The sequence below is a fragment of the Panicum virgatum genome, chromosome 3K (genome assembly GCF_016808335.1).
Source record: "Panicum virgatum strain AP13 chromosome 3K, P.virgatum_v5, whole genome shotgun sequence".
Taxonomy (NCBI): Eukaryota; Viridiplantae; Streptophyta; class Magnoliopsida; order Poales; family Poaceae; genus Panicum; species Panicum virgatum.
Window position 1 is genome coordinate 34973444 of NC_053138.1, and position 13712 is coordinate 34987155.

At 41.6% G+C, this 13712-nt stretch overlaps 1 protein-coding gene across 1 annotated transcript; it reads left to right on the forward strand.

The window, feature by feature from the left end:
• The first annotated feature begins 8011 nt into the window (after window positions 1-8011).
• Window positions 8012-12652, forward strand: LOC120699078 (40S ribosomal protein S7). The gene is made up of 6 exons (XM_039982940.1): window positions 8012-8168; window positions 8933-9022; window positions 9096-9169; window positions 9260-9383; window positions 11646-11828; window positions 12321-12652. The coding sequence occupies exons 2-6, from the start codon at window positions 8948-8950 to the stop codon at window positions 12441-12443; spliced, it is 579 nt and encodes a 192-aa protein (XP_039838874.1). The 5' UTR covers window positions 8012-8168; window positions 8933-8947; the 3' UTR covers window positions 12444-12652.
• The last annotated feature ends 1060 nt before the right edge of the window (window positions 12653-13712 follow it).

The window sequence follows — 13712 nt, forward strand, 5'->3', positions numbered from 1 at the left end:
CTCTTCCGAAACTTGGTTCGAGTCTTCAGTGGCTTCAGTTAGATTCACTTGAGCTTCACGCTGCTCACTCTCGGACTCCGGCACCAGCTCGTACGAACCGTCAGCGAGAGTAGTCGAATCTATATGAAATGCACATGCATGAGCTATCTTGATGGTAAAAGGTATATAACTATTTACAACACCACTCAAGTTATAACTATGGAATAACCTTGCTATCATTACAGGGGCATTCATTAATTGAGTAGTTAATAAATTTCACTAAACTCATTAAGCAAGTGGGAGTTGTAATTTTAGAATTGCCATTTTTCAAAAGTGAGCATGGATTAAACAAAACGGCTACTATAGATAAATTCTGAAGGTAAAAATTTTATGCAAAGTACACTACGTGAGTACAAACTTGCTGTCAAATTTTCAGCCATTTTCATCAAGTATATTAATTATCAAAACTAGCGTAAGCTGCTACTACTAGAAAAAAAATAAATTGTACAAGTCAAACCATGCACGTACTGGTAATGAAACTTAAACTGAGTGTTGATGATCCTATTATGAAGCTACTTTAAAAATTTCAGATTTAACTAAGCATTACACAAGGCATGAAAAATAGCACAATATATAGCTACATGGATCAAAACTAAATTCCACAGACTGTTATACCAAGATTCTGAGCCTCAAAATTTACAGGAATGGTTCCCAACATAAGTAAGGACTGTAGTAAAAATATTAGTTTTTTCGAGCCACATGAACTATTTTTCATGATTTAGTACATTCCTTCCTACCATAAATTATTTAGACCAGTTTTACTTAACTAAAAATTTCCAAACATTTTTTTGAAGAATACATGAATCTAAATAGAGCAACTATAAAAGTTTCAGCTCGTGAATCATATCAGAACAACTTGGATAAATAAAACTATTTAACCTAGGCATAAATCAAGATCTATTAAAATCTATAGCTAGATTTCTCCTATGGTCATGAAATTTTTACACAGAGCCATACTATTTGGTAATACAATACTGTCCAAAAATCAGAACCAGAACATACATATAACTTGAAATACAATAAAAGCTACCTATTCTTTGTATTTTAAATGAAGCAAAAACTAGTGAGCAAATGAAAAAGTGCATGTAACAAAAGTTGTAGATCTAGTCACAATAATTCTAGAAAAGTTGAGTTTGCATTTTTCCAATTTTTCTATGAATTTCTATGCATTTTCTAAGTTCACTGATTTCTTTTCAAAAGTTCATGTACATTTTGCACTTTAACCCTTGACTCTTTTGTTTCTTTTTACGGGAGACCCCTGGCCGGCCCAGGAACAGAGGAGGCGGCTGCGGTCCGTTTCCCGGCGAGGGAGCTCGCCGGCGGTGGGGGCCCCACAGGGGAAAAGAAGGAGGGGGCCGAGGCGAACCTCTGGGTGGTCTTGGCTTGACAGGAGATGGCCGGAGGAGGCGGCCGGCATCGGCTCTGTCTGCGGCGCCCGCTCGTCGGCGAAGATGTGGAGGGGCGGCCGGGCCTGGGAGCTCCACTGGGATGATACGTAGCTAGTAGGGGGTCGGATTTGGGCAAAGGGATGGTGGAGAGGCGGCGCCATGGCGTGCTCCGCTCGCCGGCTCTAATGGTGGGCGATGGCGGCATTCTGTGCGCAGGGAAGCAGGGGCTCGGTTCTGGGAGCGCGAGAGTGGAGAGGGGACGGGGCGAGGCACTGGTCCGCGATGCAAATGAGGGAGGGCAGAGCTCTGCAGTGCGGCCAGGCGAAGTAGAGGACGCGGCGCTGGGATCAGCATTGATGCCCAGCGACATCGCCACGGCGTTGTCGCCGAGCGCTCGTCGTGTGGTGGTGTGCTCGACGGAGCAGATGGTCAGCAGCGTGGCAGGCTCGACGGGACGGGAGGGAAAGTCAGCGTGGGTGGGTACTCATGGCCAGGCAGTGGCCGCAGCGATGGCGCAGCGAGCTGCGGCAAGCGGCGAGCAGGCGTGTTCAGGAACCAGGGAAGGGAACAGAGAGAAGAGGGAGAAAGAGTCAACGAGTTTGACTGAATTTTTCTCAAAATTTCTAATGGAAATGTGAAAAACTTTCAACACGAAAGTTGTAGAAAATTTCGAACTTCACAACTTTCATTTTAGGCACAAAAACTCATTTGAAGTTTATATGAAGAGTTAAATTTGAATGTTCGATGAATATGAATTATTGCCCTATTCAACTTCAAATTCAAATTTTTCTTCAATTTCTGTGTAGCAACTTGAAATTCCTTGAACACAAAGTTGTTCAATATTTAAAACTCTACAACTTTAGTTCTTGGAAAAAGTTTATTTGAGCTATGTTTTAGAAATTGTTTTCAAAGCATATTTGTTTAAATTTGAAAGATAAATTAAATGTTTGAAAACTTTGGTTTGAAAGACTCGTCATTTCATGTGCAAAAATTTCATTTTCTCCCTTTGACTTAAACTAGACTTTGGTTTGTCATGACGTCAGTGAGATGCCTATTCAATTTCATATGCAAACTTACATCAGTTTAAAAGTTATTTAAAGTTTTCAACCTATGCACATATACACATAGACACACAAACATTCAGGCATTTGTTTCAAAGTTTACTGGTTAATGATGTATGATTTGGTGCTAACAACCCTGGATTAGCTAATTAAATATCTTGGCTGTCACACTCGCCACAACCTTCTTCGTCTCGGAGGTGCAAGGTAGCTTCAATTTAACACTTAGGCGTGATTGGATTCATGCCAATCAATTTCTTATTCAGTGGATCGGCGATGAGGTTGAGTTAGTGCATGGTGATATTTCTTCCTTCATTGCTACCGCCGATTCCAACTCCATTGGTGTCAATGACAACATCAAATGCATATCGGGCTTGGATCTGCCAGATTATGAGCTTATCAGTTGCACCAAAGAAGGTTTCGTCCCTACTACTCTAAAGTCGATGGAGAATCGGCTAAATCATCTAATGTGATCAGAATGAGTCAAGCAGGCAACTCAGGTGCAACCGGTCAGACCGGGTCTCGCGATCGGTCAGACCGGTCCTCGTCGGATCAGTTACCAGAGCCGACCGGTCAGACCGGTGGGTCAGACTGGTCAGACCGGTCCAACGCAGAATGGCTCCAGCAGCGTATTGAGCACTATCGGGCGCGTACGAACGATATGTGCGAAACTATTAAAGAGTTAGAAGACATGGACAAGCTGGGCCAAGGTTTTACGTCTGCTGATCCTTTAGAAAAGGTAGATCTAGGTGATGGAACTATTTTTAGGCCGACTTTTATAAACAAAAATTTATCGGCTGAGTTTAAATCCGATTTAATAAAGTTATTGAAAGAATATATCGATTGTTTTGCTTGGAAGTATTCTGAAATGCCGGGTTTAAGTCGCGATCTTGTTGAACATCGTTTACCCATCAAAGCCGGTTTTAAGCCTTATAAGCAATCGGCTTGGCGTTTCAATCCTAGTATTTATGACCGAATTAAAGAAGATATTAATCGATTGTTAGTTGCTGGTTTCATTCGGTCTTGTCGTTATGCGGATTGGATCTCTAATATTGTGCCCATTGAAAAAGAAAGATTCGGGCAAGATTCGTGTTTCCATTGATTTTAGAGATCTCAATAAAGCTACTCACAAAGATGAGTATCCTATGCCTATAGCCGATATGTTAATTAATGAAGCTTCGGGACATCGTGTTATTATTTTTCTTGATGGTAATGTGGGTTACAATAAAAAATTTATGGCCGAGGAAGATACGTCTAAAACGGTTTTTGTATGTCCTGGATTTGTTGGTTTGTTTGAGTGGGTGGTTATGACTTTTGGTTTGAAAAATGCCGGTGCAACTTACCAAAGAGCTATGAATTTAATCTTCCATGATTTTCTTGGTGTCATCTTGGAAGTGTACATTGATGATATTGTTATTAAATCGGCTGATTTGGATCATCATTTAGCCAATTTAAGACTTGCTCCTGAAAGGATGCGTCGGTATGGTTTGAAGATGAATCCACTCAAATGTGCTTTTGGAGGTATCGGCTGGAAAGTTTATTGGTTTCATTATTCATGAGAAGGGCATAGAGATTGATCCTAAAAGAATTGAAGGCATAAAGAAAGTTGAGGCAAGGTAAATTACTTGCAAGAAGGATTTGTAAAAGTTTCTATGCAAGGTAAATTACTTGAGGAGATTTATTTCTAACTTGTCCGGGAAGATTGATGCTTTTACTCCTATTCTTCGGTTAAAGAATAAAGCCGAATTTACTTGGGGGCAAAACAACAAGAGCTGTTTGAGAAAATTAAGTATTACTTGTCTTCGCTGCTGGTTCTCAGAGCACCTATGAGAGGTGTTCCTTTTAAGCTTTATATAGCGGCCGAAGATAAAGTTATTGGAGCTGTTTTGACTCAAGAAACCGAAGGTAAGGAGTATATTGTTACTTACATAGGCCGACGACTTATTGATGCGGAGACTAGGTATACTTTTATTGAAAAGTTATGTTTGTCTTTATATTATGCTTGCATTAAACTGAGGCACTACCTACTATCTAGTAATTGCATAGTGGTATATTAAATTGATGTGAAAAAACATATGTTACAAAAGCCGATTTTGAGTGATAGAATCGGCAAGTGGGCATATGCTTTGGTGGAATATGATTTTGACTTGTGAACCTTTGAGATCTATGAAGGACCAAATTGTAGCAGATTTTATTGTTGAGCTTCGAATAAATGATGAGCATGATTTAGAAGTCGGCTATATTGTTTGCACACCATGGAAGCTTTACTTTGATGTATCGGTTTGTGATGATGGGAGAGGAATTGGTGCTGTCCTTATATCTCCAAGTGGTGCTGTTTTGAGTTCTCAAATCGATTAGAAGAATATTGTACAAATAACCAAGTCGAGTATGAAGCATTGTTATTTGGCTTGGAAATTTTATAATCCATGGGCGTGAAGCATGTTGAGGCTCTTGGTGATTCGCTTCTTGTTGTGCAGCAAGTATCCAATTTATGCTAATATTATAATAGTTCATTAAATGCATATCTTGATAAGTGCCTCGAAATTATTTCTTCTTTTGATGAATTTGTTATAAGACATTTGCAAAGAGAAGAAAATGGACAGGCTAACGCTCTGGCTCAGCAAGCATCTGGTTATATTATTGAAAAAGAAAAATTCAACATTAGAAAACCGATGCGGATCAAAGTCGAGCTACAGATTCTGGACGAACCGGTCCGACCGGTTGACACGACCGGTCTGACTGCCCAGACCAGTCTGACCGGTCCAGAGACCGATCTGACCACCCAATCAACAGAAAACATCGATTCAATTGCAAATAAGACCGAGGAATAGGATTGGAGAGTCCCTATAATCTCTTATCTCAAAGATTCTGATCGTGGTCCAGAGAGAAATATTCGACGTGCAGCATTCAAATATATTTTGATTGATGATGAGCTTTATCGTCGAACTGCCGAAAATTTGCTTCTTAAATATTTGGACTCGGATCAGGCCAAAATTGCTATGGGTGAAGTTCATGAAGACATTTGTGGTACTCATCAATCGGCTCCTAAAATGAAGTGGTTGCTTAGGAGAGCCGGTTTCTATTGGCTTCAATGATTTCGGATTGCTTTAGATATTATAAAAGATGTGAAGAATGTCAACGGTTTGGAGATTTGCAATTGGTACCCGCTACATTAATGCATTCTATTATTAAACCATGGTCATTCCGAGTTTGGGGGTTGGATTTTATTGGACAAATTAATCCTCTATCTTCAAAGGGGCATCGCTTGGTGTTGGTTGCTACGGATTATTTCACTAAGTGGACCGAAGCGGTTGCTTTGAAGAATATGACACATAGAAAGGTGATTGAGTGTATAATCGAGTATATTATTCATAGATTCGGTATTCCTCAAACTTTGACTACGGATCAAGGTTCTTCATTCATATTAAAGGAGGTGCGTGCATTTATCGAATCTTACAAGATCAAGTTGCTCAATTCATCTCCATATTATGCTCAGGCAAATGGACAAGCCGAGTCAAGTAATGAGATTTTGATCAAACTTATTAAGAAGAAAATAGAAGAAAATCCTAAGAGGTGGCATGAAGTGTTATCCAAAACATTGTGGGCTCATCGTATATCTCATCATGGTGCTACTAAGATTACTCCTTTTGAGTTTGTGTATGGTCAAGAGGCCATTTTGTCCGTTGAGGTAAATCTGGACACTTATAGATTGACTAAGCAAAATAATCTTTCCGCCGTTGATTATCATAATTCAATGATGGATAATATTGATAAGGTGACCGACAAGCGGACGAAGGCTTTAAAAGAGATTGAAAAAAACAAGCTTCGGGTTGCTAGAGCTTACAACAAGAAAGTAAAAGGTAAATTTTTTCAAGTTGGAGATCTAGTTTGGAAGACAATATTACCTCTTGGGATGAAAAGCAATATGTTTGTTAAGTGATCGCCAAGTTGGGAGGGTCCATATAGAGTTGTTAAAGTTATCTTCGAGAATTTTTATAGGATGGAGATGCTACAAAATGATCGTCTACCTAGAGCTATCAATAGAAGATACTTGAAGAAATACTATCGCAGCGTGTGGCAAGATGCATGAAGAGAAGATGGCCGATTTATGAAAATCGTTCTTAGCAATATTTTTAGGCCCTAGTATTGTATAGCATATTTCTATTGTTTGCTTTTTAGCTTGTAAATTCAATAAAAAGTATGGGGCATATGTTGACAGTCAAAATTGGCACCTGCCGTGGGCGACCGGTCTGGTCTGTACAATCCGAATAGAATTAGGGTTTTTGTAAAGAGTCCTTTTGAATCCTACTCGTGAAGGGGTACGTCTTCCCCCGCCTATAAATATAAAGGCTAAGGCCGATTGAGGTTATTCCCAATCGAATCAATCAAAATATCGCATTACTTTTGTCTCTCAAACTCTAGTCTTTTTCAACTCTAGATTACTTTCTTCCTTCGTCTCTACGGTGTTTGAAGACGTTCCGAGTGGCCTGCCGACCTCAGGACAACTCTACGTTCACGAGCTTCGACGGAGTCCCTTCCGAGCTTGCTGTTCTAGATTTCTAGCGAGCTCCTGCCTGCACCGATCAGACCGGTTAGCGGCACCGGTCAGACGGGCATTTCGCGGGTATTGATCGTTTTGACGATCGTTCGCGCGTGCTAGTGCGTTCAAGTGTTCAAGTGTGTTTGACGCGAATCTGTGTCAACAGACCTATAATTCAGAGAGGTAAATAGGAGTTATTCCTTGCGGGTTTTTGGCAGTACGAGAGAAGCCAAGCCATTAGTTTCATCATGGACTGGGCTGGGCTCAAAGTTTAAAAAGCCCAAGGGTTTCATCACAGAATGTGCTGGGCTCAGATTTTGGGAAAGCCTAAGAATTTCCTCTCACAGTAGGCCCATGACCACCAGCGGCGGCCGGCACGACAGGAGTCGAGACCATGGTTAACCTTACCGGTGGGAACCGGTCCGGTTTGACCGGTAACCGGTCAAACCGGTCCGGACCGGTTCCGGTTCCGACCGGTTCCCAACCGGTCCAAATTCAAATTTTGAATTTGAATTCAAAAAAATGAAAAATTCTCAAAAAATTCCTAAAAATATTTCAAGGTGTGATGAATCTAATGGTGTCAAATTTTCTCAAAAATTCGTTCATTTAGTATGGTTTGCGGAATTTATAAGTTAAATAAAAAAAACGTGCATACGAAAGTATACAAATACAATGTAAAAGTAGTATAAAAAAGAGTTGGAGGGTTCATTTAGACTAAAATATGTTGTACAAACATTTATTTAGTATACTTTGTGGGCATTTGAATTTAAACAAAAAAAGAAAAAAATTTGAATTTGACCTGTACCAGTCAAACCGGCCGGTTACCATCCAAACCGGCCGGTATACCGGCCAAACCGACCGGCATACCGATCGGAACCGGTTGAACGGGGAAGTTTGAATTCAAATTTGAATTCCACCGGTTCCGACCGGTAACCGGCCAAACCGGACCGGTATACCGGAACCGGAGGCCGGCGGTTACCGGTCACCGGTCGGATACGTGAACCCTGGTCGAGACTCGAACTCGAGTCCCCGGGACAGAAAACCCTACCCTTGCCTCTCATCTCCTCCTTACCGCCGCCATTCTGCGCTGTGCCTCCACGCTCTCCCGCTGCTCTCACCACCGTCTCGCGCGAAGCTGCTGAGGTAAGGACCGAGGTTCCCCGTCTATCGAGAATTGGAATGTCGCCATCAAGAACGACTTCCCCCCATTTCTTTGGTACCTTGTAGCGCACAGCTATATGTTATCCGGTCGGCTCAGGTGTAGTGCTAGATGGATTGCTGTGCGTATTTGTTTCAGCCCCCGGACTCGATTTTAGCTGAGTCGTGTGAAAGATTCGTAAATATTCCTTGAATATGACTGACTGCTCCCTAGATACATGTAGCTTGCCGAAGAGAGAAACTGAAAAACAGTTTGGCGTGTGGAATTAGCTGGCGTGCTACATTACATAATTCTGCAGCTTTTGGTGAAATAGGCTGCCCATTCTTTGAAACCGATCTTGCTGTGTGGTGATTCCATTGTAGGATGGCAGTGGCTCAAAATCAATCTTCTTGCTTTCATATCATTTGCAATTTCGGAAGTTGCTATGGATGCTACATTTGTTTGTTGTATTACTGTTTCATATTCCTTTTAGGAATTCATTTGATCACATATAGAATTTTAGGATGCTAGTTCAAAGTTGTTCTCCTTACCTATGGATAATTTGTGACTGTCCATGGTAGAGGCTGCAAAAACAAGTGTTCTCTGCTATTTGAATGTTAATTCATCAATCGGTGGTTTATGCAGGCTAGCATTTTCTTAACAGTTACAACATGATGCATATTTTGACAAGATGACAATTTGATAGTTGACAAATGCATTTGAAGCTCTTTAGGTTCAGAGCTTAACTTTTGTTGAACTTGAATGTCAGCTCAAGCTAGAGAAGATGTTTACTGCAAGGAGGAAGATCCAGAAGGACAAGGGCGTGGAGCCAACTGAGTTTGAGGACACAATTGCCCAGGTTAGACCCTTTCAAATGTTCAGTTGTCTCTTTAGTCGTTGACATTCTAGAATCTAAATTATACTTGGTGCAGGCATTCTTTGACCTCGAGAATGGGAATCAGGAGCTTAAGAGTGACTTGAAGGACCTTTACATCAATGGAGCAGTGTGTGTATCTTCTGCCTTGTTTTTTTTTAACTTTGGGTGCATTTGGTGTTATCTAATTTGAAAAAAAAATGTTTTCCTTGTTTTGTGCAGGCAGATGGATGTGCCTGGCAACAGGAAGGCTGTTATAATCCATGTTCCATACAGGCTACAAAAGTCTTACAAGAAGATTCATGTGAGGCTTATTCGGGAGCTTGAGAAGAAGTTCAGTGGGAAGGTGAGAAAATAATCCACACTTTTGCAATTACGTAATATACTTCTTAAAGCATACATCATATGTGCTATGCCCAATAGCTTCTATATTTATAAACCTCTCATCCTGAGAATTGGATTGCTCAAAACTATTTGAAACAAATCTAGCAAGTGACAAGCTACTTGTTTGTGCTGAGTGTTGGTTGTTGCAGCTTTAACAACAAACTGCTTAACATATATGAGTGCTCCTCTAAAGAGAGCTATTACTCCTAGATTTGACCTTGCGAGTTATAGACTTGGAGACATGAATTAAGGACATAGATGAAAATGAATTTGCTTCCCTTCAATTATTACCACATAGGAAAACATGTTTTATATATTTATGACAGGGATAGCATTCATTCAGCAAGAGTATAAGGTGAGAAAATGAGGAAAAAAAATTCAAAAGCTTTATGACTTTTTCTGAAATTAAAAACTTTTAAAAACGAAAAAAGCTTTATGAGGGAAAACTTGAGAAGGTCTACCATGATGTGTAAAGGCAAATGGTGGGAATAGTAACTTTTAATTGATTGGCTACACCTTCCTTGTGGAAAAAACTGTAGTTGATTCACATTATCCTGATAATGAATATATTGACTAAAAAACTGACAATTTATCTGAAAACCTAAATGAAGAAAAATTATTCAAACCTGTGCGGCGTCTGGCACACTCATGATTGGTTAGAGTAGATTGCTGGTTTTTCCACATATGATAGATCATTTGCAGCTCAGTGTTTTAAAGGCGTCACCTAGGCGTCCAGGCGGACCCAACTCGCCTTGGGTAACAGCCATGCCTTGTCAGTTGTCGCCTTGGCGCCGCCTAGGCGTCTAGGCATGCCCAACTTACCTTGGGTCGCCTTTAAAACACTGCTGCAGCTCTTAGGAAAATAATTGATATTTGTACACAGTGAGCAAATTTGTATCTGTATCACTCAATGGATACAGGATTTCCCTGGTAATAGATACTGGGAGTTGAGTAAAATTATTGCATTTTATCAAAATACCTCGGGCATGTATTTTTGTTCTAAAACATGACCTTTGGTGAGTGATTAGCCATGCAAATTTATTTGAAACCTTGTTAATTGTATTCTGGGCATTTGCAAGAACTGAACCTGGAGGCATATTATTTTATTTTAGCACCTTGCTAGTTTTTAAGAGATGTTTTTTATGTAGTTCCCACTTTTTGCTCATCCTTAGACTTCGCTCTGCTAGTGGGCTGAAGCCCAACTTGTACCCGCACCAATCCATACTAGTGTTGTAAAAAAAATAAACCCACCCCAAACCAATCCGTTGACTACAAAAACCAATCCACCCCTCTGTTTTCAAGGCGTCGCCTAGGCGACAAGGCGGTGGCGGCTCGCCTTGCTTAAGGTCTCGCCTTAGCCCGCCTAGGCGTCGCCTAGGCGATAAGGCGGTGGTGGATCGCCTCGCCTCGCCTTACCGCTTTAAAAACATAGATCCACCCCACTTCCACCTCCACACAACTATGGTTTCAACCCATTTGAAACCCACTGAACTGAGATGAGGCGGACGTGGGACTGCAAAGACCTGCAGCATTTGGCCTCCTTGTCACCGACGTGGGACCATGCATGGAGCAATCTCGTCTGCACAAATTCCTCATTGCCATTTTCCAGCTGCTTGAACTAACCAAATGTCTAGCTTGTTTTTCTGCTGGTACTAGTACCATGTTGAGTTGAGTGCAAATAAAGCAGACAATAACACAAGCTCAGATTAGAGTATGAACCCTGAATTTAAAAGTTGAATCAGCAAACTGAAGCTCAAAGTAATACTCGAAGTTACTACAACTGCAGTTACAAAGAACTCAAAGTTAATTCCCAACAAGGAAACCGAGCATCAGAAGTTAATTCCCAACAAGCTCAAAGTAATACGCGGCCGGCGAGGACGGCCGGTGAGGAGGGCGCCCTGGCGGCGGCTCCCTGCAGCTGTGCGACTGCGATAGACTTAGAACCCGCACCCAATCCGGATTTGGTAAAAACCCAATCCAGCCCAATAGCTCCTATAGCCCATTCCCACCCAAACCAGTAAGGCCCACCTCAATATCCAATCCAATAAAACCAAAACAGCCCAGCCCACTAGCAGGGCAACTTAGACTTGAGAGTGGTTATGTGGCATTAAAAATGATTTAGAATAGTTCCTTTTATAGTTGCATTGTAATTGTTATATTTCCTATTAATGCTTGATTAGCTGTCATGACTTCATCTGTCCTCTTTGTGGTAATCTAAATATAGGATGTTGTTCTGGTTGCGACTAGAAGAATTGTGCGGCCCCCAAAGAAGGGTTCAGCTGTTGTCCGTCCCCGTAGCCGCACTCTTACTGCTGTTCATGATGGCATTTTGGAAGACGTTGTGTATCCAGCTGAGATTGTTGGGAAGCGTATTAGGTTCCACTTGGACGGTGCAAAAGTCTTGAAGGTATGTTGTTGACATTGACATCCTTACTCATCTTGACTAATGACTAGAATCATAGAAACACAGCTGTTCATTCAGTGTATCTGTAGTTGTAAATATGACATCTTCTTGCTGTCTTTCTGTTTTCTAGCTGGATGTTTGTCTTAAGTTGGCACTCTTGTATCTCTGTTATCTAGTTGGTGGTGCAATTTATAACACTTGTTCCTTCCTTGTAAATGAAGAGATAGAAAAACAAAAGCATTAGCCTCAAGACAAATGACATGTGTCTTAAGCATCTATCCCCTTTACAATCCCCAGGGTGGATTTGTGTCTTTTTTCTCCCCTTTGATTCTTTGAAAAGTAGTACTTCACTTCAGTTGTTTGCCTATCATAAAATAATTTGTCCTTTGTTTCATGTGATACTTTTGAATATTGTAAAGAACCCTTCATAGTGTTTGCTCGTATGCTTTCTTTCGGAATTCAACAACACTAATGACACACATTGTGGTGTGACAGGTCTTCCTTGATCCAAAGGAGCGTACCAACACTGAGTATAAGCTTGACACTTTCAGCTCAGTCTACCAGAGGCTTTGTGGGAAGGAGGTTGTGTTTGACTACCCCATGGCTGAGAGCGCTTGAGCCCCCTTGTCCTTTAGTCAGCTGGCTATTACAATATGTTTCGTCTATCTGAAACAGATTTCATTACCATATATTTCATGCGGGAAATAGTGTTCAACATCCTGAAACATGCCAATCTCGTTTCTTCTGTCTTGGATTCTGCAAATGTTTTGCAATGCAGTGCATGATATATCTGCTGATAAAAGAAGGAATTGACATGTTCGGGACTAGAGTATCAGTTCGTACCCCTGCCTTTTATAAGCTGACACTTATTCGCATCAGACTCAGTGTGTGTGTGTGTTGGGTGGGGGGGGGGGGGGGGGGGGGCGGTGAGATGCCAAGCATTTTAAGAAAATATGGAAAAGAAGTTTAAAGGTGAGGAAATCAGTCCGTAGTGGACACGGACACAGTTTAGTTTTTGTAGCAAAGCCAGATGATGCATAAAGTTCTCAGATACACTCCACATTAAAACCCAACCCATTAAACTCATTTAAACCCACACCATTTGCAGGGTGAGTTGCCGCAAAAGAAGCTGTCCAGTCTGTGTGTGTGTGGGGGGGGGGGGGGGGGGGGGTCCGTCTATATGTGACTTTTCCTGAATTCCTACCACCTGGTTCTCTTCTGTCCCAATCGTTGGATCTCTCCTGTTGCCCTCTCCATCTGCCCCTCATGAGGTAGGCGTGCTCTCCATCTGCCCGGTTGCCCCTCGTGAGCTAGGCGCGGTGCGATAAATCAGAGTTTTCATGACACTAGGGGGAGTTTGGGGAAAAAAATTGACGCTGAGGGGACTTGTCAAAATTTTATAGCATTGAGAAAATTGGCTCATATCGCTTTGTGTGATTTCTCTCCCAATCTTTGGATCTCTCCTGTTGCCCTCTCCATCTGCCCCTCGTGAGCTAGGCGCGGTGGGATAAATCAGAGTTTTCATGGCACGGATAAATCAGAGTTTTCATGGCACTTGGGGGAGTTTGGGAAAAAAATTGGCGCTGAGGGAACTTATCAATTTTTTTTTGAGAAATACTTATCAAAATTTTATGGCATTGAGGGATCACTTTGTGCGATTTGTGGGGATCCAATCATAGAACGATTTCAGTGGGTGGGTGGGCCGGCAGCTCAATCGGCACTGGCATGCACGTGCGGACCCTGCGGACGCAGAAGATGGAGGCTATTAATCATGCCCAAAAGCAATTAAAAGTGCTACGAATTAAGCTTCAGGTCCATTAAGACCGACGACCAAGCTTGAAGCGGAAGCTAGGGACCTGCCATTTGCTGCAGGCTTTTCCAAATGTT